This window comes from Eumetopias jubatus, unplaced genomic scaffold (genome assembly GCF_037043125.1).
Source record: "Eumetopias jubatus isolate StellerSeaLion01/CBP00866 unplaced genomic scaffold, mEumJub1_p1.0 scaffold_14, whole genome shotgun sequence".
NCBI lineage: Eukaryota > Metazoa > Chordata > Mammalia > Carnivora > Otariidae > Eumetopias > Eumetopias jubatus.
Genome location: NW_028274820.1, coordinates 85,059,819 through 85,082,866, shown reverse-complemented (window position 1 = coordinate 85,082,866; position 23,048 = coordinate 85,059,819). Strand labels below are relative to the sequence as shown.

Below are 23,048 nucleotides of genomic sequence, written 5' to 3'. Positions count from 1 at the left end.
CCAGCCACCACCCCTCTCCACCCTCACCCCTGCACCAACCCTGCCTGACGCCAGCCTCATCCTCACTGGAGAGGCAAAAGCATGCACTATCTGGGTGATGTGCGCAGCACGTAAGCCCTGGAGGCCAGGGCTGGGACAAGGAAGGCTGAGGGAGGAGAGTTATGAGGCTGGCCCCTGGGTCCTGCTTCCTCCCATCAACCCCCATTGCTTGGATAGGGCTGGCTGGCTGGCAGGGGGAGAGTGAGACCCAGGTTTGGGGCTCCACCTCCTGCAGCACCTCCAAATGCCGATCTGCCTGAGCTGCTCCTTCTCACCTGACCTAGCTCAGGTCCTCAGTGCCTGGGGCACAGGTGAATGACTCCTTGCCCCTGACGAGCCTGTGGGCAGCCCTGGCAATCCACTTGGGACCTTTCCCCAAATCCCAGGCTCCCCCTCCTGTCCTCCAACCTAAAGCACCTCTCCACCCTGTTCTGACCTTGCTCCTCCATGTTTTGCCTCCAGTCCCTTCTCCCCTCACTGGAAACTGGAGAGGAGAGAGGCACCGGCCAGTAAGGACAGCTTCTGCCCTCATGGCACCTTTGCCCTATGTCTCCTCTGATGGCCCAAGTGGGAAACTCCTGGTTCTGCCTCTCCCTCTACCAGGTGAGACTCCCCCCCCGCCCCCGCCCAGGTTCACCTGCTCTGACCACCCTGAGAGCCTAGCAGCCTCCTCCTCTTCCCACTGCCCCATGCCTGCTGGCTCCTTCACGGTGGCCTGGGGACCACGCCACAGACGGCCAGAAGCTGCTCCTTTTCTATCGATCAGCTGGCTTCTCTTCCCTCGGTTAGTCTGTGGACTGACTAGTAATTGGGTGTTTTGTGCTCTGTAGACCGTGATTCTATTTCCACCAGCCTCCTTCTCTGATCTGATAAATGTGTGAGTGTGTGTGTTTAGGTTTCTATAGGGTGTCCTTTCAAATAAAGAGGCAGTGATGTTCCAGAAGACCAGCGGGATTCAGGACAGAAGGAAGCTTTGGTTTGGGTGATGTCCCCCAAAACTCCATTTGGCTCCTGGTAGAAGACACATCAGTACCAGGTGGGGCCCTGGCTCAGGTGAGCTACACTACGGGGGGCAAAGCCCAGGGCCCAGGGACAGGAGGACTGGCTCCTCCCCCCAGCTCAGGGGACATCACAGGAGCCTCTCTTAAGCTTCCTGTGCTTTACTTTCCTCCTGTGTTGCGCGGACTTCCCACCACCTGCCTGACCCAATCCTCAGAGTGTGGAGTAGAGAAAATGCTCCCTCCAGGCTGGCCTGCTCACTGTCCCGGCAGCCTCCGAGCTCACTCTGCCTCAGCAATTTTGCCCATGCCTTGTTCCCTCCTTGGAATGTCCCCTCCAGTGACCCTCTTTTCCTAAATCATAACTTCTTTAAAAACCCAGGCTTGTCCTTTTCCCTCAGCGAAATCCTCTCTGATTACTCCAGCTGATAGTGTTGGGTCTCTAGCTTTCATCTTCTATAACACTCGTAGTTGGCATTGCCAACGAGCATGTAATTGCCTTATATCGGGGATTCTCAACCTCAGCGCTGTGGACGTTTTGCGCTGGATAATTATTTGTTGGGAGGATTACCCTGTTCATTTTAGGACATTCAGCAGCATCGCCAGCCACACCCCTCCAGATGTGACAACCAAAAATGCCTCCAGACATCGCCAAATGAACCCTGGGGGGCGAAATCACCCCCCAGTTGAGAACCATTACCTTATATTGTTTTTTTTTAAGATTTTATTTATTTATTTGAGAGAGAGAGAATGAAAGAGAGAGAAAGCACATGAGATGGGGGGAGGGTCAGAGGGAGAAGCAGACTCCCCGCCGAGCAGGGAGCCCGATGCGGGACTCGATCCCGGGACTCCAGGATCATGACCTGAGCCAAAGGCAGTCGCTTCACCAACTGAGCCACCCAGGCGCCCTACCTTATATTGTTATTTAGCTTTTAATATTTCATTTTTCCCAGCTAGCTTCCTTTGTATGCCCTAGTGTGCCTGACGCACTGTTACCTGTCATGTGGTCCATAGTTATCTGTTGAACAAATCAAACATGTTGTTTCAAATGCAAGAAGTGTAAGTAAAAGTAATTATCACAGTTTCCTTTAGGCCTAAGTACACTTTTATGGGGTAGAGACATTCATGTTTGCCCCTAAAAAGTTAGTCCCCTCTCTTCCCGCAATCAGATCTTGAGGAACAACTGTTAGCAAGGAACTTCGTGATATCTACTACAGAAATTTTACAAGTGGGATCCATAACAAAAATATTTCCAAGCTAAACTCTACTTCTTTCTTTTTTTTTTAAGATTTTATTTTGTTTTATTTTTGAGAGAGAGCATGAGCAGGAGGAGGAGCAGAGGGAGAAGAAGGCTCCCCGCCGAGCCTGCTGCGGGGCTCAAGCCCAGGACCCTGGGATCATGACCTGAGCCGAAGGCAGACGCTTAACCGACTGAGCCGCCCAAGCGCCCTAAACTCTGCTTGTTTCAAGTAAAACTTCCTCAGGTCAAAATCTGAATCACAAAAGAATCGGAACCATCCTTTGAAGTTCACCGCAAGGAGCCCTACCTAGTATTAGCTTCTCTGCTGATGGTGTCCAGTTCTGTGGGAGAGGAGAGCAGAGGAAAGTTACTAGGACAATATATAAACGCTCCAGTGTTGGAGGAAACAAGCTCTGGGTCTTACGGGGCTCCACCAATCATCACTTTCTGCCTGTGGACAAACTGCTTCACCTTCCCGAGCCTCAGTTTCCTTGCCTGAGAAATAGACATAAATAATTGGAAGCAGGATTGCTGAGAAAATGTATAGGCCTATCCTAGTGTCTGATGCATATATATTCAATGTTGGTCTTCCCTAATTCAAGGGCAAGAGCTGTATCTAATTACTCTGTGTACCCCTCTGACACCTAAGCACGACGCCTTGCCCATAGTAGCACCCCACACTTTTTTTTTGTTGATAGCAATACTCCATACATTTTTTATGAATGGACTATGCACCTAACTTTAGGAAGTCTGGGAGATGAGGGAGTACAGACTGACGAGCACCTGGACTGACCACCACCCCTCAATCTTGTGGCTCCCTGTTGATTGTGTCCTAATCCTATATGTGTGTTCGACTCATATACTTTGTTTCAAGCTGGAAAGGGCTTTCCACAAGATCTGATCCAATACTCTCATTTCTCAGACGAGGAAACAGATCCATCGAGGATACGGAGCTCTTTCATGTATAAACTGAAACAGTCCATCGTCCTGCTGGCTTAGGAAGATTATGTAGTTTTGCTTTAGCTACGGCTTCTTCAAATAGTTCCTCTAGACCAGCGTTTCTCAACATCGGCCCTATTGACCTTGGGACTAACTCTTTGTTGTGAAGGGCTGTCCTGTGCACTTGAGGACGCTTAATGGCACTCTGGCCTCTACCCACTAGATGACAGTAATACAACCTCTTCTCCCTTTGTCATAACTATCAAAAATGTCCCAATACATTGCCAAACATCCCAGTGAGAACCACTGGCCTAGACATCACTGCAGGTAAAATCCCTTCACATGAAATGCTGAGGCCCTCGGGTTATCCCATCAAAATGTGATTGTTTTAATGAATAGTTTGCCAGCAAATCTCATTTGTAAGATTCTCCAGCAAGCTCTGGAGAAAAGACAGAACCACTCTGTAGCCAGCGCCAGGTCTCAATCACTGCTCAGGGCCACTACTTCTGCATACATGTGTCATTTATTTATCATACTGCCTGCTTCCAGTGGCCTTTGAAATGGAACCTGACTCATGTCCTCCAAACAACTTGCTATGTTCTTTGTGCTGCCCAGGAGTCTGGCTGTGGAGAAGGGTCTCCTGCCCGTCAGAGCCCCTCTCACACTGTACTCTCCCTGCCTGTCTGTCTGTCTGTCTGCCCCAGTGTCCTGTAAGGGCCACAACTGCAGAGATGATGACCATGTAATTGGCACATGGGAAGTGCCCAATAAACATTTGTTGAAGTTTCATGCAATAGAAATTGTAATATGTTGCACTTAGCTGTGAGTCAGAAGTGTGGAACTGAGCTACAGCTTTGCTTACTTTACAATAACCATTGCTTCTGTTTATTAAGAACCCACCACAAGGGCGCCTGAGTGGCTCAGTTGGTTGAGTCGGACTATGGCTCACTCAGGTCATGATCTCAGGGTCCTGGGATCAAAGCTCACACTGGGCTCCCTGCTCAGTGGGGAGTCTGCTTCTCCCTTTCCCTCTCTCCCTCTGCCTCTGCCCTTCCCCCTGCTCATGCGCCCACGTGCCCACACGCGTGCGCTCTCTCTCTCAAATAAATAAATAAAATCTTAAAAAAGAAAAAGAACCTACCGCAAGCCCGGAACTTTATATGTGTTTTCTCACTAATAGCAAATCAATGTTAAGAGATAGATACTATTCACCCCATTTGAAAGATGAGGAAATTGAGGCTCAGAGGGAGTTTATGACGTGAGTGATTATATAAGAAGTAAGAAGTCCATATCTGGACTTAGGCTCACGAATAGCCAGTTCTAGTCCTCTTTGATATATTACTGCTCCTTTCTACAGTCATAAATGTGTGTTGGCTCTTTCTGTGAAAAGAATGATTAGTTCATGATTAGGGACCAGAAAAACAACTGTATCATTGCATACAGTTTAGATCAGTCTACCCTTGTCTCTCTGAGAGATCTGCAGGGCCATGGAAATAATCTTGTTATACAAAATTGTTTTAGTCCCTTTGGGCTGCTATAACAAAAATACCATAGACTGGGTGGCTTAAACAACAGTTTAGGGATGCCTGGTTAGACATCTGCCTTCAGCTCAGGTCATGATCCCAGGGACCTGGGATGGAGTCTCCGTATTGTATCATATCGCTTCGCATCAGGCTCCTTGCTTAGCGGGAAGCCTGCTTCTCCCCCTGCCTGTCTCTCCCCCTGCTTGTGCTCTCTCTCTCTGACAAATAAATAAATAAAATCTTTAAAACAACAACAACAACAGTTTATTTCTCACAGTCTGGAGGCCGAGAAGTCCAAGATCAAGGCACTGGCAGATCTGATGTCTAGTGAGAACTTTTTGTTCTGGTTCAGAGATGCTGTGTCCTTTGTGGCAGGAGGGGTTGGGGCGCTCATTGGGGTCTCTTTTATAAGGGCACTAATCCCATGACCTAATCACCTCCCAAAGGTCCCACCTCTGGATACCATCACAATGAGGATTAGGTTTCAATATATGATTTTTGAGGGGACACAAACATTCAGTCAATAGCAAAAATATTGTCTATAATGGCATTCATGGTAACAAGATTTCATGTGTAGCCAAGAGTCAGAGACACTGTGTTTTAATCCTAAATCTGGGGAGTGGGTGTGTACATGTATAGGAAAAGATAGCAGACAGGATAAAATGCAAGATCCTACCACTGCATACATTCAATTTCCTTTGTGAAATGGTTGCTGAAGAGTCTGATCTATAACTCTGCCTTCTTGAAACACATCTTAACTCCCCTAGTCATTCAGTGTTTACCATTTGCTCCCTCGGATTGTCAGATTTTTAAAAACTATACAGTATAAGAATTGTCAAGTGTTTATTTCCTATCTACTCGGTCTCCTCAAAGAAATTGCCTGAAGGCAAGGACTCTTTGCCATCTTTGAGAGGCAATCGCTCGATCATTGTTGACAAGAATAATAACAGTGGTGAAAGCGGAAAAGTTATGCCTTCTAGCCAGTAAATGAACAAGTTTGAGTGCCTGTGTGCTCAGCCCCACTACCTGGTTATGGGGTACCCCAAAAGAGGGCAGACAAGGCCCTTTTCCTTAAGGAGCCTGCAGCCTTATCTGTTCCTTCCTCAGGTGGCAGTTAAAAGCTGAGGAGACCGATTTTCCTACAGTCTAAGGGAGTCTATTGAATAGGTAAAACGGGGGCAGTAGGCAAAGGGAGATGGATTTTCTCCCGGGCCTATCTTGTCCTGGTTGAGGTAGGCCTGCGGCTGGCCCATAGGAGGCGCTCCAAAGGACCATTCCATCGGTGTTCGGAGACGCTCGGCTCCCTCCCTCTTCTGGTTTTCCTCAGAAGGAGCCAGGAGAAACTGGAAGGTCTAGACGGAGGGGAAGGTGATGGGGCGGGGGGTTCCTCTGCAGTTCCGCCTCCATCCTCCTGCTATCCCCTCACTGACCCGGGGCGGGAGACACAGGGCTGAGTCCGAACACCCGCTTCCCGGGCTGGGCGGAGCGCACTGCCTGGGCCGAGCCTCCCTCCCCCTAGATGCCCCGCCCCCTCAGGCCCCGCCCCTTCCCCGGCCCCCGACTGGGCTGCGCTCACTCCCCTGCCGGGGCCCGGGGAGCCTCCAGGCGGAGAGGCTCCCGCCCGCCCTGAGCAGCGGCCTCCGCATGGAGGGGCCGCTAGCTCCACTAGCGGGGTCGGGGCCGCTCCAGCCACCGCCGCCGCTGAGGGGAGGCGGAGCCGCCGCTGTTCCGGAGCCCGGAGCCCGGCAACACCCCGGACACGAGACGGCGGCGCAGCGGTACAGCGCCCGTCTGCTGCAGGCGGGCTATGAGCCCGAGAGGTGACGCCCAGGGCAGAGCGCGCGGGGCGCATCCGGGGCGGGCGCGGCGGCTCCGGGAACCCGGCGGCGCTGCGGGGGTGGGGAAGGGCAGGGCCCGGCACCCTTGCCCTCTAACCGCCTCAGCCCCTAACTTCCTGAAACCGGGCGCAGACGCCACGCACCTGGCTTTGGTTGGGGGATGCAAGCAGGCGCTGTGCAAAGGGTTAGGTGCTGCGCCGCATATGGGAGCGGGTCAGAAAAACGCTTCCTAAAATCTTAGCCCTGTATCAGACTTCGGTTACACACCCGACGATACCTGTCCAAGTGGCTCCAACTGCTGGGGTGGAAACAGTGCCTGTTGGAGTCCCTGTCCAACTTTGTTTACTCCTCCTTTAGCTGTTTCCGCCTAGAACTATCTCCAGAGTCTTACTGGCAGGTGTAGGTGTCCAGATGGATGCTTCCTCAGAGCCGGGTGAGGACGCTGCCCCCGCCTCACCATTCACTGAGGTCCGATGAGGCTGCCAGTGGAGGTCACCTCAGGGTTTCTCCTAAGATTCAGGACGCCCTCCTGCCCTTAGCCTGCTGGGGTCTGTGAGAGTCACTGGAGGAAGAGTGGGGGTGTTGAGCTGGGCCCCAGGGGTACTGGCTGAAAAGGAGACAGTGGCTAATCTCTGGATTGTATCACAGCTTGAAATGCAATCCCGCTGTCCTTCCGGTCCAGAGGCTTTGGGCTTCTTTCTCTGCTCCATCTGTTGGTGCTCAGCAGCTTGGGGAGGTGACCTGGAAGCTGGGTTTGGGGGGGTGGTCTGGGGGAATTAGCCCTGCAGCTCTGCACAGGGGCTGGTGGCTTATGTAAGAACTTTTAAAGGCTTAAGGGGCTGCTGGGTGAAGCCTGCCCCCCCCCCCCCCCGCCCTGGCAGGCTGCCTTTCTAGAATTACTCAGGTTGGGAAAGCCCTGTCCTTCCTCCCGACCTAGAAATCTAGCTCCTGGGGCCCAGGGTCCAGGGCAATAGGGAGAGGCCAGATGAGGTGAGGGAGCAGGCTGGGGTCCTTGGGGGCTTGATGGAGGCAGTGCCTTGGTTACACAGGTATTGCACAAGTATCATTTCAGAGCTCAGGCTGGGGCCACGAAGGAGCTATTCCTTCTCCAGATTGTACTTCTGCACAAAGGAGCCATCCCCACCCCAGTCTTCGAAGAACCTGTGTCAAACCTGAGCCCCAGCCAGGTGGCGTAATGAGACTCCAAGCCTGCTGGCTAGACCTCCATCAGCTATCACTGGCTTCGAGCTGTGGGAAGACAGAGTTGCATGAGAAATCCTGGGTCCTGGGTTTGAGGCTAGTGTTATTGTTCTCTGGCTTGAACTTGGGCAAGCAAGCCGTGTTCCTTGTTCCAGCTCAACAATGCCAATGTTTTTGTTACCTCTTCTCCCCGTCCCCACCCTCCCCTCAGAAGTGTTTTGAAATCTTGTCCCTTCAAATGGCCCCAGACCAGACAGAGACGTCTGGCTGCCCGCCTGGGCACTATTCCCCCACTACTTTGAAGAAGGTGCTTAGGCCTGCACCTCTGCCCTATGGCCTTCACAGCTGCTAGGCGGGGAGCCTCAGGGGACCAGCAGCCCTTCCTCATGCTGAGGAGGCTCACTGGTTGCCTCGGTGTCTCCTCCCCATGGAGGAAGCAGCTGGGGGAAGATCAGGAAGAGGGAGGAGGAGAGCCGCGGGGATGGATTAACAGTCTCTGGAAAAGGACAGCCTACCCCAGGGCTGAGCCCAGAAGCTTAGAGTAATGAGGAGCCCTGACAGGTCAGAGCTGGAGGTGGCGCGGGGCAGCGGGAGGAGGGGCGTAGGGCCATAAGTTCTGTCATCCCTGGGAAAGTGACCCTCCCCATAACTCAGCCTGGCAGCCTCCTCCCCTGGGTCCAAGTTCTAGGCTGGGGCAGATGTCACATTAATTTCATTTGAGATGGCAGAATCCAGCTGCTGTCCTGTGCCGCAGCTCTGGTGGAACCCTGAATAGTACCCTACCCGTTTCTGACCCATTCTGTAGGGGATAGTGCCCCGGGGCAGGTCCCTTGGAGATCTGGAGGGACCACAGGAGCAGCCTGTGTTCTTTGCCTGCAGTGCCATTCCCGTCCCATCCTGCTGCTACGAAGGTGCCCCCAGAGCAGCTCTGGGTGACCAGGCTCCATTCTCTGGATGGTCTCATGGCTCTGCCTCCAGGCGGCCAGTGAGAGGTCCCAGTGCTGTGCCCCTCGGGATACCCTCACTCCCCCATATGGCGGTCTGTGATGTTCCCATCTCTCACAGTCAGAGGAAAGAGGGCACTGGACGTCGGAGTCTCCTCTAGCACTCTTTACAGGCCTCATCACCCTAGCTCTGTGGGAAGGTCCCCCTCCCCTCTGCACACAGATGGAACAGTCTGTATTTTCCTGGCAGGGTCCTGGGGTGTCACTGGGGGAGGCTGGGCATCCCAGGGAGCCTCCCCTGGGCCTGGCTGCTACCAAACTGCTGAGAGGTAAACAAATGCAGCCTCCCAGGGCTGGGGGGGTGGGGGGTGGGGGGAGGACGGAGCACCACAGCCAGCCAGCCAGCCACCTTACCAGGAAGACTGTGCCCTTGCCCTGCCCTTCTCCCCCCTTACCAAGAAGTGAGTTGTGGGGACCACAGGAGGAGAAGGGAGGAGTTTGGGGGTGGGGGGATCCGCTCTCTAGCTTTTGGTCAGAGAGTAGCATTAGCAGTTCTGGTCACACAGAGGGAAGGGTCTGTCCCCTGCCACCCCGCCTCTCCTCATGTGAATCAATTTGCTACCAAATCTTAGTGCCCCCATGTAGAAATCTGGGTCCACAAACCTTTCCTCTCTGGGGTTAAAACCCCCATGATTATACATCGCTTTCTGAGCTGGGGACAAGGATGTGGGACCGAAGCACTGGCTCAGGAAGCCAAGGCAGTACCATCCTCCCTCGCTTTCTGAACTGAAGGTTTTGCATCTGTATAGTGGGCCTACCTAATAGTTGGCAGCTAATGGACTGAAGAGTAAATGTGATCACTTCTGAAAAATGCCTTGTAAACTGCAGAGGGCTTCAGGGCCTCCCAAAGGTCAGGGAATGTCATTGTTGAGAGTGCCTGCCCCCTAGGCACGATGCCGGGGGAGATGGGAGCCTCGCCGCTGGGCGGGTACAAACCACAAACTCCAGTATGTTGGGGAGCTGTGAGCCCACACCAGTTCCTCAGGGCTCCAAGTCCCCGTCAGAGTCTGGCCCTTGGTCTTGGGTAAAGGCAAACCGTGTTAGAGGTATCCCCGGGGTGTGGAATAGGGCAAGGGGAGACGGGGCCCGGATGGCTGGGGGAGCCCAGACTGGGGCCACCCAGGTTGGAAGTGAACCTGGGGGCGAGCTGCGGGGAGCGGGGGGGGGGGCGGGGGGCTAGGAGGCGGGATGACAACGGGTGGAGGGGGCGTGTCCCGGCCTGGTTCAGTCCCCTCCCCCCACTGGATCCACACTCCCTCCCCCGCCTGGTACACGGGGCCGCTGTGCCACTGCAGGCGGCGGCGGGGCCCGGCTCCGCGGGGCCTTTGTGCGGCGCGGGGCGGAGGCGGTAGCCTCCCGGGGGGGGGGGGGCGGGCGGGAGGAGAGGGCGGTGCCCCGGGCCCGCCTCGCCGCTGCCGCAGCCCCCGCCCCCGGCCCGCCTGGCCCGCGGCGGCAGCGTGGCCGCCGCGCGGCGTCAGCACAGCCGCGGCGACAGCAGCCACAGCAGCGGGGCGGCCCGCGCGGGTGTTTATGTCGGGTCGCGGTGTCTCCCAGCAGCATGGCGGACTACCTGATCAGCGGCGGCACCGGCTACGTGCCCGAGGATGGGCTCACCGCGCAGCAGCTCTTCGCCAACGCCGACGGCCTCACCTACAAGTAAGCGCCCGGGGGCCTCGGCCCCACCTCAGTGCACCCACCCGCGCGCCGCGATCCCCCGGCCCCGGCCCTGCACGTGCACCGTTCCCCCCTCGGACGCCCGCGTTCTCCGGCCCCGATTCGAGTGACTTGGGGTGGGGGTGGGGGGTTGGGCGAAGGAAGGAAGGAGGCCCGCGCTGAGAACAGACGGACGTGGCACAGCGACATCGCGGGCCCTCGGTGCCATGCCCCGTTTGTGGTCGGAGCCGGGTTCGGCCTGCCCCCTTCCTCCTCTCGTGGGCATCTTGGCCCCATGGAGGGGCCTTGGGGCGTGTGGGAACTGAAGATGTGGGAGTTACGGAGAGACTTTTTCCAGACCTTGGTCCAGAACACCCTCTCGCTCCCAGCTCACATGAGGGCAGAAGGAACCCTGGAGCCCAGCTAAGGCAGCTGCTTGGGTGTTGCCTCCAGGAGAGGCCCAGCTGGGCAGTCGGGATGGCTCCTTTTTCCCACCGACCTGTCCAGCCTTCCTTCCACTTGTGCCCTGCCTGCCTGCAGGTTAGCACTAGTGCTCCCCTGGGCATGGGTGTTCTGTGACTGCCACCCCAAGCCCACCCCACATGGGATTTTGGAGGAGGATGAGACCTCTCTGTTTGCCTCTGGCTTAGTTTGCTTTTCCACGGGCCCTGGGCCAGTTGTCCTGCGGGCTGCAGGCCTGGCACTAGCTCACCTCCTGGCTGCAGGACTGTGTCCATGCCAGGAAAGAGCATCAAAACCTGGGACTGGGAGGAGTGGGGATGCTGGTAAATCAGAAGCACCCCTGCCCTGTCTCCTGCCAGTCCCTGCCCTCGCCTGTAAACATTCCTCCTTGGCAGGCAGTTTCCCTAGCCACCAGGATTCCCAGTCATTCCTGAGTGGCACGCTTGCCTGGCCGTAGCTGGGGTGTGTGGGCCAGGTGAGGGATGTGGATAATGCTGAGAGAATGTCCAGGGGCCCAGACTCTAGCGTTTCTCCTCCTGCCTCTTGGTGAGCTACACAGGCCTCTTCACTGTACAGAGGGCTGCCAAGGGGGCCGAGGCAGTTAGGGTTCTTTATTTGTTTGGGGGTCTTTGATGAAGGGGGAGAAAGTATCTCTTTGATATATTGTTCACTGGCGTCTTCTAGGAAAACCCACTAGGGAAGTTCCTAGGAGTTTCTCTAGGTCTGGGGCAGGTTAAAGACCCCACCCCTCCGATCCACCCTGGAGCTTTTCCTTCCTGCACTGGGGTGCCTGCTGCTTTGCTTAGTCCGGTTGGGAGTGTTCCTGAAGTATGGAGCATTTGCTTTTGGGTGTGTCTGTCAAGGCCCTGTGACTTCAGGCAGATCGAGCCCATGGGGCCCCCGGGCTATGGCACTCTACTCTGCCATACCCCTGCAGGCCTACACTCGACTTCTGGAGATTGCTGTGACCGTGGCCCACCCTAGTGTGGGCAGCCCCCAGTGTTGGGAGGTGCCACGCTTTGACCAGGGCCCTGGTGTCCTGGTCCTAAGAGCTGTGAAGCCCCCTTCCTCCCCTTTCCCATCCCAGGCCATGTCTGTGGGTTGTCCCAGTCCAGCTGGAGTGGAGTGCCTGCTCTGTCCGAACATGCCCCATGCTCATGCCCCCTGGGGTCCCTCCATGCTGTTCTGAACCCCGTGTGACTCAGCAGCCCCGGCCCTGGGCTGTGCAGCTTGTCCTGTGCTTTGTGGTGTTCATGCCATGCTGCACTACTAAATGGTTTTTGGGTTCATTCCGTGTTTGCTGACTGTCTCCCCCTATCAAGATGGAGAAGTGTTCAAGGGCAGGCACTGTATGGCTCTGTGTGTCATTACAGGAACTTCTATGTCCCTCCATAACTCTGAGCCCTGAAGGCAATGGACATTTGGGGCCAACCGCCTTGGTGGCGCCCCAGGTCCACAGACCTTCCGCTGGCTTTGGCTCTAGGTCTCTGGGCTGGAGTCAGCAAGATGCTAGTGGGGGGCTTGAGGGGGTGCTTCAGCCCTGACCAGGGAACAGCCAGGATCAGAGGGCTCCAGTCTCTGCCCCTCTTCCCACCCCCATGCTGCCTCCCCTAGGCATGGCAGGCCCTGCCCCTTTTGGGAACCCCTCCCCACCCAGTAACACTCACTTTTCTGTCTTCACAGCGACTTCCTGATTCTCCCAGGATTCATAGACTTCATAGCTGATGAGGTGGTGAGTACCTCTTCTGCTGACCTGGGGGGGAGAGGGACCAGGTATGTGGTAGAAGAGGCTGGCTTCTTGCTCAAGGGCAGGGTGTGGGAGAGACTTTTCTTGGGCATGTAGCCTTTATTGCTGCCAGAGAAACTGGCACAGTGCAGTGGGTCATGTCTAATGGGGCAAAGGCAGCTGTGGGGATTCGGGGGTATGCTGAGCAGTGGGCCTGGCACAGGATGGGAGGGCTGTCACCGACAGAGCCTGCAGCGAGGTTCAAAAAGGCCCTGGGAGGGGATGGGCATGGGGATGGGCATGGGGATGGCAGCCCTCTTACCACAGACGGGAAGGGTTAGATTTTGTCTGAAATGCTGAACAAGGAGATGACAGGAGCCAGTGCAATTCTGGAGACTTTGGATGAGGTGGACACACTTGCTTGTGGATCCGTAATGCACAGGAATTGGCAAGAGGATTTGAAAGAATTAGATTTTGGACAAATACAAGGAAACACGGTGCCTCGCTTTATTGGAGGGGCTCAGCAATGAGCCAAGTGAATGAACAATGTTCTTTACACAGTTAAGATAAGACAAGCGCATAGAAGCCAAGGGGTAAGTGCTGACGAGTATAAGTCATTTCATGGAAAAGTTAGATTCTTCTTTTTTTTTTTCTTTAAGATTTTACTTATTTGTCAGAGAGACGGCGAGAGAAGAGCACAAGCAGGGGGAGCGGCAGGCAGAGGGAGAGGGAGAAGCAGGCTCCCCGCTGAGCAGGGAGCCCGATGCGGGACTCGATCCCAGGACCCTGGGATCATGACCTGAGCCGAAGGCAGCCGCTTAACCCACTGAGCCACCCAGGCGCCCCAAGTTAGATTATTTTATGATGAATTCATGCACATTAAAGAAATAGTTTCCTTTGTTGCTGTTACTGATGTTTATTCAGGTCTGAACCTCAAGAAAGACCAAAGGCCCCAGTGTGCCTGGATCACTCTTGTATCGGGGAGACTCCCGTCCAGCCTGTGTAGCCAGTGCTGATGAGGACAGATTTTTAGGGGAAAATTTGGGCTATTCTGGATCTGTACCTTATGATGGCAAGCAGGATGTCTTGGTTCAGCTGTTCAGCTTAACAAAGTTTACCAGGCCCTCTGGCTTTGTGCTAGACCCTGGGCAGGGTGTGAGGAAGAAGGGGATGGAAAAGTCCCCTCCCGGCTATCAAGGGTCTCCCTGTCCTGTGGCCTAGGTCAGGAAGGCTGTGTGGCTCCTCTCCTGTGGTATGATGGGAGAGGAGAAGGTGGAGTTCTCTAGACTGCAGGGCCATGGTTCTCAACCAGGGTCTGTGAGATGGACTTCAGGGGCCTACGAATCTCCAAAAATTCTATACCAAAGTCTGTGAGTGCTTTGGAGGCTAGGATCCACAAGCTGTTGGCCTGAATCTCAGAGGCAGATTCCTCCCCAATGTGTATGTGCAGCCCTGACCTCTCCCCTGAGTGGCAGACCCTTGGTTCCCTACTTTCCTGGAGGTCTGATAGACTCCTTCCTGTGCCTTCTTCTCCTAGTCACAGCCTCTCCTGCCTGGCCCTGTCCAGCAGCCTCCTTGGTGGCGTCCCTGCCTCAGGCCTTGTCACGTAGAGTCCATTCTCTACATCAGAGCCTGAGCGACCTCTTTAAAACATAAAGCAGAGGCGCCTGGGTGGCTCAGTCGTTAAGCGTCTGCCTTCGGCTCAGGTCATGATCCCAGGGTCCTGGGATCGAGCCCTGCATCGGGCTCCCTGCTCGGCGGGAAGCCTGCTTCTCCCTCTCCCACTCCCCCTGCTTGTGTTCCCTCTCTCGCTGTCTCTCTCTCTGTCAAATAAATAAAATCTTAAAAAAAAAAAAGTCTATAAAACATAAAGCAGAGCATGTCTGTCCTCTGCCTGAGACCCTCCAGTGGCTTCTCCTCCTAGCATCGAATCCAAGTTCCTCTCCGTGGCCTTCAAGGCTACACATCCTCACTGCCCACCCACCCCCCTGCGTGCCTCTTGCCCCTTAGCCTCTGCCTGCCCCCCCTCTTCCACTGTGCTAGCCTTTTTCTGTCTTAAATACACCTCAGGAAGACTGGGAACAGAGGCCAGGTTCACACACACAGCTCCCTCTGCCTGCAGCAACAGTCCCTCAGACTGACTTGATTGGTTCTCACTTGTCACGCCCCAAGAGAGAGGCTTTCCCTGACCACCATGTCCTTCTTCCTGTGGTTGCTTGGATTTGTTGTCTTTCTTTGGAGCCTTTATCCTGACTGAAATAATCTCTTACACGTTTTTTGTGTTTGTCATCTTTCTTTCCAAGTAGAGTGTAACCTCCAGGGCCCTTACCTGCCTTGTCCACTGCTGTATCTGCAGGCCTGTCCTGGTGCCGGGAACCCATAGGAGCTCAGTAAATGTTTGTTGAGTGAACGGTAAAACTCTTCACATACACCATGCCTCTCTTCTCAGGACCTGACTTCAGCCCTGACGCGGAAGATCACCCTGAAGACGCCGCTGATCTCCTCCCCAATGGACACTGTGACGGAAGCCGACATGGCCATTGCCATGGCTGTGAGTCAGGCACTGGGGTGAGGGTGGGGGGCTGAAAGTGGGGGGCTGGATTCAGAAGTGGGGTTCGCAGAGCAAGAGGGTTGGCCCCTGGCACTGATCCTGTTTCCCTTCCACCCCAGCTGATGGGCGGTATTGGTTTCATTCACCACAACTGCACCCCGGAGTTCCAGGCCAATGAGGTGCGGAAGGTCAAGGCAAGTACCAGGCTTGTCCCCAGAAACAAGATGCGACCTGGCCGCCCCCTCCTTTGCCATCCCTGCAGGCTGGTGCATCCCCTGGCTGACTCCTGTGGGGTCTTGTCCGCCATTCTCCACACTGGGGACACAGGGCCCAGCCGTCATTTGCCCACCGGCCCCTCTCCCCATTGAGAGCCCTGCCTCCTCTGTGGCATGGCTGACTGCACACCACCTCCGGCCTTCTTCCAGCCTTTTCCTTCCCCGTCTCCACCCACAGAAATTTGAACAGGGCTTCATCACAGACCCCGTGGTGCTAAGCCCCTCGCATACCGTGGGCGACGTGTTGGAGGCCAAGATTCGGCATGGCTTTTCCGGCATCCCCATCACGGAGACAGGCACCATGGGCAGCAAGCTGGTGGGCATCGTAACCTCCCGAGACATTGACTTTCTTGCCGAGAAGGACCACACCACCCTCCTTAGCGAGGTATGTGCAGGGCAGAGGGAGGACCACACATCCTGGGGCCTCAGGCTGGTGCCTGTGACCAGGGACCAGAGGGAGGCCTGGCTCCCTTCTCTCTCACCTGCCAACCTGCAGGCAAATGTTCCTGACTCCACAGGTGATGACTCTGCGGAATGAGCTGGTGGTGGCTCCAGCGGGCGTAACGTTGAAAGAGGCAAATGAGATCCTGCAGCGCAGCAAGAAAGGTACCTGGGAGTGGGCAGAAAGCTCAAGGCCCCCCAGTCTGGCTCCCAGTACCCCAGGCCCGCTGTTCCTTCGGAGCATTGTAGATGGTCCCAACAACCAGACTGGCTGGGCCTTAGGGAAGGTTTGAATAATCCCGGGTTGGAGCATGAATCCTGAGATCCTTTTCCTGGCTTAGGAAAACCTGTCCCTTATTCAGCATCTTCACACTGTGTCTCCGCATAAAGCTCGTCCTGTGAAATGCTCATCACAAAAAAAGTCTGAAAGGTGCTGCTTTCTATCTCCCGTATCCCTTTAAAAGATTGTATGTCAGCTTATTAAAGGCCCTGAGAAATCCTGCAGTTAAGTTTATTTGACATTGGGGCTGCTGACACAATATTCATTAGGTCCCTATGGGAGACACTGGACAATGCCTTCCTGGCTCATACTGGATTGTTTTCTGGGGATGGTATTGGAGAGGGTATGTGTTCCTCTCTGCAAGACAGCCTTACATTTGTGCCTTGGCTAGGAGTTTTCAACCACTGTGGCCTGTGGCCTAGCAGGTGAAAGGCTGCCAGTGCTCGGGGGCCACCCACCCAGCCTGGTTGGGCCGCAGGGCAGGAAGGGCTCCGGAACCCACTTGGCTAGGAGTTTTCTTTGCTTCCTGTTCCTTGGGAAGGGGGCCAGATCCCTAGGAGCATTTCCTGGGTGGGTGCTGTCACCTAGTGGCTGGTCTGGGTACTTCAGTAGAATCTCTGGCCTGGTCTGTTCCTTCCTTACCATCCCCGACTCCCACTCCAGCCCCAAGACGCCTGCTCCTTCACCTAACCTCTGCACTCCTCATCAGGGAAGCTGCCCATTGTCAACGATTGTGATGAGCTGGTGGCCATCATTGCCCGCACTGACCTGAAGAAGAACAGGGATTATCCTCTGGCCTCCAAGGATTCCCACAAGCAGCTGCTGTGTGGGGCGGCTGTGGGCAGCCGTGAGGATGACAAATACCGCCTGGACCTGCTCACCCAGGCAGGCGCCGATGTCATAGTGCTGGTATGGGCACTGCCCCCGGGCACAGTGCTTCAGGAGAGCCGAAGCTTACCGAGACCGGGGTTTGCCTCTAATGCAGCCTGAAACCGGAATTAGGAGGGTCACTGGTACTCTGACAGCTCAGAGCAAACTGGGGGCCCCTTGGAGGGCCCTCCGCACCCTAATACTTAGAGCTCACATTCTTTGAGAACCCCCTGCTTGCCAGGTCCTGCACTAAGACCTTTATGTGGATGAACTCATTTGATCCTCACCACAGCTCCCTGAGGTTCAATACCACACCCACCTGTCAGATGAAGAAACCAGGGTGGACAAAATTCAGTAATTTCATCTGGTAGTGAGTTGGTGGGAACAGGCTATGGCCCCAGGCAACACCTCCTTGCGGTGAGGACCGGTCCATACAGTGGGTATGACGGGGCTTTGTCTGCTCTGAGACCATAAACTAGTGGTGCTCAACCTTCAAGACTCAGTCTGCTGAGAGCTGTCAAGTGTTTTCCCAGGGGGGGAAAAAAAGAGCTCTCTCAACATTTTTCATACAGTTTCAGGAGTTTGTCCGCTATGATTCCCCTCCCCCCGTGAGGACTGTTAGCCATCGAAGCTTGAGCTTTCCTGTCCCCCTTCTCACAGGACTCCTCCCAAGGGAACTCCGTGTATCAGATCGCCATGGTGCACTACATTAAGCAGAAATACCCCCACCTCCAGGTGATTGGGGGGAATGGTGAGTGCAGGGTCCCCCGTCAGCCCCCCGCCCTTGCTCTCTCACTGCGTAACTTTTCCTCTGTCCTTCAGCATCCCTAGGTGATGGCATTGCCCCTGCATGGGGGCAGAGGGCTGAATGAACGGGCTTGGTCCCTGGGGGTTGGGGGGGCCAGACTGGGGTTCCAGGCAGCCCCAGGGTAAGGCAAGGGTATCCCATACTCACACCGTTCCTCTTTCCCCGCTCCTCCAAACCCTCCTCCCCACCCCACCCCACCCCCCAGTGGTGACAGCAGCTCAGGCGAAGAATCTGATTGATGCTGGTGTGGACGGGCTGCGTGTGGGCATGGGCTGTGGCTCCATCTGTATCACCCAAGAAGGTAGGTGTCAGGAGAGCGATGCCAACAGGAATGTCCTGCTGGCCCTCCCCAGGCTCTGGGGCCCCACTCTTGTCCCACAGATGCATGCCGAGTGCGTGCTGTGCCAGGCCCCTTCCCAGGATGGGGGGCTCAGGGGGGGACCTGGGCTCAGACTCTGTCTATCTGGCCCAGTGACTTGGGGGAGGCTGGTGTAAGATAAGGTTACTGGGAGTTTTGGGAGTGTGCCAGCCTGCTTCTCGGATTCTGGTCAAGAAGGCCTGATCTGGAAGCCCAAGGCTGGTGTGACTACTTCTCTGAGGGGCTCCTTGGAAGCCCACTCAGGGTTGGGATAAGCTTTGTGACAAGGCAGATACTTAAGACGTGGAGATAGCATGTCCCCGAATGTGTAAGGACATACAGCCTTACCACTGTGCGGCGATAGTGGGGGAGGGGGTCCACTCAGTCACAAAGCCCGTTTACGGGGCGCGCTCCTGACCATGAAGTGGGGAGTGTGAGACCCTGATGTGTGTCCCCGTGTGCTTGAAGGGTGCTCCCTGGAGGCTGGTGTCTGACTTGTGGGTCCTGGCCTGGCCTGAGGGGATGTATCTGGCCCCTTGGGTGAGGGTCATTTCTCCACAACACCGAGTGACCCGTTTGGTCTTGTCTGCCCGAAACGTCTCCTCCTTTTGGTCTTCAGAGCCTCTGCTAAGCCTTCGCCTTAGCTGACCACCATGGTAAATGTGGGCCTTCACTCGGCGACTCGACAAATATTAATCGAGCGCCTATTGTGCGTCAGGCCCCGTTCTAACTCTTGGGATGCAATAGGGACAAAACCAACCGCAGGTACTTCCCGAGAGGGCCTCTTCTCTACTTTACCCAGCTTCACCTCCGTCCCGAGCTAAGTGCTAGTTCCTTAGACTTCCCACTTAAAACCTCATACTTTAAAGACCTTGGACAGTTAAACTCAGAGGAATGCACACCAGTATCCCAAAGGAGGCTGTGAGTACCTCACCCTGGGAACAGGCTTTGCAAATGAGAGAGGTTGAGAGACGTTGAGCTTGGGGACCCCCCCAGCCCCAAGCCCACCGGTCTGGGGGTGGGGGCGCTATACTCTGAAGGCTGTCAGAATCCTGCATGGTGCTGTTCTGGGTGGAGTGGCCCGGGTCCCTGGAGTGCTGTCGCCCCTAGTGTCCTTTGCTGCCACCTACCTTGTGCCTCAGCAATACCGTCCAGCCTTGTCCCTTCTCCCAAGCGGAGGTGGGGGCGCATGGAGAAAGGGGCCTCTACCTGGTTCTTATGTTGCCGTTGGCACCTCTGACTGGTGTGCCCTCCCGCAGTGATGGCGTGTGGTCGGCCCCAGGGCACCGCCGTGTACAAGGTGGCCGAGTACGCCCGGCGCTTTGGGGTGCCAGTCGTCGCTGATGGTGGCATCCAGACCGTGGGGCACGTGGTCAAGGCCTTGGCCCTGGGAGCCTCGACGGGTGAGGGGGTCTGCTGGGGATTGGGCAGGCTGGTGGGGGGCTGGGAGCTGGGCAAGGGCAGTAGGAGGTCTGTGGGGCTAGAGGCACTGACCCCTCAACCGCTACAGTGATGATGGGCTCCCTGCTCGCCGCCACCACGGAGGCTCCCGGCGAGTACTTCTTCTCGGATGGGGTGAGGCTCAAGAAGTACCGGGGCATGGGCTCCTTGGATGCAATGGAGAAGTGCAGCGGCAGCCAGAAACGATACTTCAGGTGCCCTGCTTCGGAACCCCGGCCCCAGGCAGATGAGCCCGCAGCCCTCCAGCGTCCACGCCGCCCGTGACTTCCCCGTGTGGTGCCCAATCTCCATATTACTGTTCTGGAACCCGAGGCACAGGGTGCAAGTAGTGGACCTGGGATTGTACCTGGGCCATCTGACCCAGAACCCAGGGAGTGGCTGCTTTGGGGGGCCTGCTGGGTGGTATCCCCTCTGCTGGTACCCTCAGGAGGTGGGGTGGGCTCCCCTGAGCCGTGGGCCGCTTGGCTCAGTCTCTTTGCCCTCCATGCAGTGAGGGGGATAAGGTGAAGATCGCACAGGGCGTCTCGGGCTCCATCCAGGACAAAGGCTCCATTCAGAAGTTCGTGCCCTACCTCATAGCAGGTATCCAACATGGCTGCCAGGATATCGGTGCCCGTAGCCTGTCTGTCCTGCGGTGAGTGCTGTGACTGGGCGGAGGGGGGGCGGGGGGAAGGGGCCTGGGAGGCTCCTGGCTCCTGCCTGCTTCCTGTCTTCCTTTCTCTGTCCTTGGTGTCCCTGATGCGCTCCACCTACCTGCCTGCAGGTCCATGATGTACTCAGGAGAGCTCAAGTTTGAGAAGCGGACCATGTCGGCTCAGATCGAGGGTGGTGTCCATGGCCTGCACTCGTAAGTGTGGTGGCCTCCTCGCCCCAGCTGGCTGGCACCGGGTCGGGCAGGTGGGGCCGTGGTTCAGAGGCCAAGCTGAGGTTTCAGGGAACCCGTGGACCATCTGCTCCAGGGATGGATGCTGCTGCAGGATGACCCCATCAGCCTGTCCTACAGGCCTAGCCCACCCTTGACCCCTGTCCTTTAGCCCAGCCCCCCCCCCCGCCCCCGCCCCGTGCAGGCAGGCCCCTCCCCTCCCCTCCCCTCGGGCATCTCCCCGAGCAGGGCATGGGAGATGTGGCCGCTGGCCCCTCCTGGGCTCCCAGTCCCTTGCTTGCTCAGAAGCTTGGTGGCTGGTGGCAGGGGCTGGTGGCGCTGGGCTCGTGCTGGTGGCAGCATCAGGCAGGCAGGCGGAGGCCGGGGGCACGAGCCCCCTGGCGGGGAGAAGGGCAGAGAGGCAGACGCCAGGGCCGGCGCTGGGGCGGCTGTGGGCGGGGGCAGTGCTAGTCGGCAGCTAGTGGTTGCAGAGGCATGCGTCCCCGCCCCGGTCGAGAGGGCCCGCCCCCGGGCGTCGGCGGGCGTCTAACCTGTGTCTCTTTCTGCCCCACCCTCCCATAGCTATACCTTTCTGCCGTGTAAGTAACCGCGCTGCCCGGGCCAAGCGTAGAGTAGAGCAGGGGCAGTCTGGGTGGGACCTGGGCTGGGGGCGGGGGCCCTCGGGTCGGGGGCGGCACTGGGGGGTAATCAGGGCACACGGACCCTAGGACCGGCACCGAGCTGGGGGCAGCCAACCGGGGCCCCTCCGCCAGCGGAAACAGCCCCCGCTGGGGTGCAGACACATGTCCCTGACCACAGGCCTGAGGTTGCCCTGTCTTGGACTGGACCCAACGACCACAAGGGGCCTAGGCCACTGTGTGTGCAGGGGTGGGGTGGAGGCGGGGCGGCAGAGGTGCAGCTTGGTCTGAGCTTGCTCTAGGAGGACGGACTGTCTTCTTTAGCTGAGTCTCCATCCCCAGCATTGAGGACAGTCTACTCAGCTGTGGCTGTGGCCAGAAGGAGCATGGCTGTCTCTGGACCTGGCATGGTTCTTTCAGGAGCCTTGGCCTGGGGAACACAGAGGCACAGGGCCTGCTCTTTCCCGCCCCCCCCCGGCCCCCCATGTGGGGGTGCCCTGGCAGCCCAAGGCCTAATGGCAAGGGGATCTGGGAAAGGAGCAGGGTCCAGACACCCACTCTTGGCTTCCCTTTGCCTTGTCCCCACAGTTACGAGAAGCGGCTGTACTGAGGATGGTGGTGGAAGCCGGGGCAGTGGAGGGGGTGCGCCCCAGGGTGCCCCTTTGAGCACCGCCTCCCTCCATAACTGAGTGGTCCATAGATTTGCACTACGGATTCCCCAGCTCCTTTCCAGGGAGAGAGGAGGGGAGCCCCCGAGGGTCTGCGGCACACCTTGGCCATCCCCTGCAGAGTCAGGACTGCTCCTAGGGCTCGGCTGCCCTGGGGGTCCCCCCGGGCTCCCCCTCCTTCAGTCCCTCTGAGCCTAGCCAGCCTGGGCTCTCAGGCCCCGTGCCTGCCTCAGGTCTCTCTCGCTGCAGCCTGCTCCGGCCTGGCGCCCACCCCTGGGGCAGGTGGCCCCTCCTGGCTTCCGTAGGGCACCTCCTTCCCCAACCCCCACCCCGGAAATGGTGCTCTCCTGGCCCTGCCTCTGGCCCCTTCCTGGGCTGCTGCCCCCTCAGCCGTGTGGCACTTCTGGGCTCCTGACCTAGGCCAGAGGGAGGTCTCTGCCCCCTTCCCCTGGCCCTAGGCTACCCAGGCCCGGCTCCTCAGGCCACTCCCCCCGTCCCTGGCCCTGGGGAGGAGGCTGCCCATCATTCCTGACTCACCATCGTCCCCAGATGTACCATTCCTGCCCTCTCCTCTCAGCTGCAGTCGAAGGCTTTAACTTTGCACACTTTGGGGTCACAGTTGCGTCATTGTATATTAAATAATCTGAATAAATCAAGAGGTCTCGATACCTCTGCCATCCTGTCTCTGCCCCGTGTCCACTGGGCAGTTGGCCCCTATCCTGGTGGTGAGCTGGAGCCCCGAGCCCCTATCAGAGCTGGGCTGGGGGTGGGGGTGGGGCACCAGGCCCAGGCTCCCCAGGAAGGTGAGGAGGGCATTGTAGGACTCTAGCGGGGTACTGGCACGAGTGGGCCATATGGCGGGGGGAGGGGTCTCCCAGGCCTGTGCCCCCACCGGCATATGCTCCTGCTGCCCGTGGCCAGTAGCCCATGCTGGCAGACGGTGTGGCAGAGGGGCCTCCGAGGCTGTAGAAGACGAGCGTCGGGAGCCTCACTAGTAGCTGCCCGCAAGTCCCCACTGCAGCCTCGTGACACCAAACGGTGCAGCCTGGACACAGGCGGGAGTAGAGCATGGCTGTGGCCCTGACCTGCAGCCTCATCAGCGGAGACCTGTGTGTGGGTACCAGGGAGAGGGGGTGCTCAGCTCCCACGGTGCATCTGCAGCTCAAGCCCCATGTCCCAGCCTCAAACCCCTCCTGGTGGGGACGGCACTGACA

At 56.9% G+C, this 23,048-nt stretch overlaps 1 protein-coding gene across 3 annotated transcripts; it reads left to right on the top strand.

Moving 5' to 3' along the window:
* The first annotated feature begins 6,304 nt into the window (after positions 1–6,304).
* On the top strand, positions 6,305–22,511 carry IMPDH1 (inosine monophosphate dehydrogenase 1). 3 transcript variants are annotated; one of them, XM_088018720.1, is made up of 16 exons: positions 6,305–6,559; positions 10,339–10,437; positions 12,580–12,628; positions 15,072–15,173; positions 15,293–15,367; positions 15,627–15,833; positions 15,967–16,054; positions 16,879–17,078; positions 17,700–17,790; positions 18,053–18,148; positions 19,465–19,608; positions 19,716–19,860; positions 20,157–20,300; positions 20,430–20,513; positions 21,111–21,127; positions 21,755–22,511. In XM_088018720.1, exons 1-16 carry the CDS (start codon positions 6,384–6,386, stop codon positions 21,853–21,855), a joined length of 1,818 nt encoding a protein of 605 aa, XP_087874846.1. In that variant the 5' UTR covers positions 6,305–6,383; the 3' UTR covers positions 21,856–22,511. The 3 variants fall into 3 exon arrangements, with proteins under 3 accessions (XP_087874846.1, XP_027960716.1, XP_027960715.1); XM_028104915.2 differs by lacking the exon at positions 21,111–21,127; XM_028104914.2 differs by lacking the exon at positions 21,111–21,127 and having other exon boundaries at positions 10,336–10,437.
* The last annotated feature ends 537 nt before the right edge of the window (positions 22,512–23,048 follow it).

What these genes read in the sequence shown, in the direction of transcription:
- IMPDH1 (XM_088018720.1), top strand. Translation starts at nt 6,384, where the DNA reads ATGGAGGGGCCGCTAGCTCCACTAGCGGGGTCGGGGCCGCTCCAGCCA. An exon ending in CATCTGTATCACCCAAGAAG is followed by an intron (nt 18,149 to 19,464) that starts GTAGGTGTCAGG and finishes GCCCTCCCGCAG; the next exon opens with TGATGGCGTGTGGTCGGCCC. An exon ending in GGCCCTGGGAGCCTCGACGG is followed by an intron (nt 19,609 to 19,715) that starts GTGAGGGGGTCT and finishes CAACCGCTACAG; the next exon opens with TGATGATGGGCTCCCTGCTC.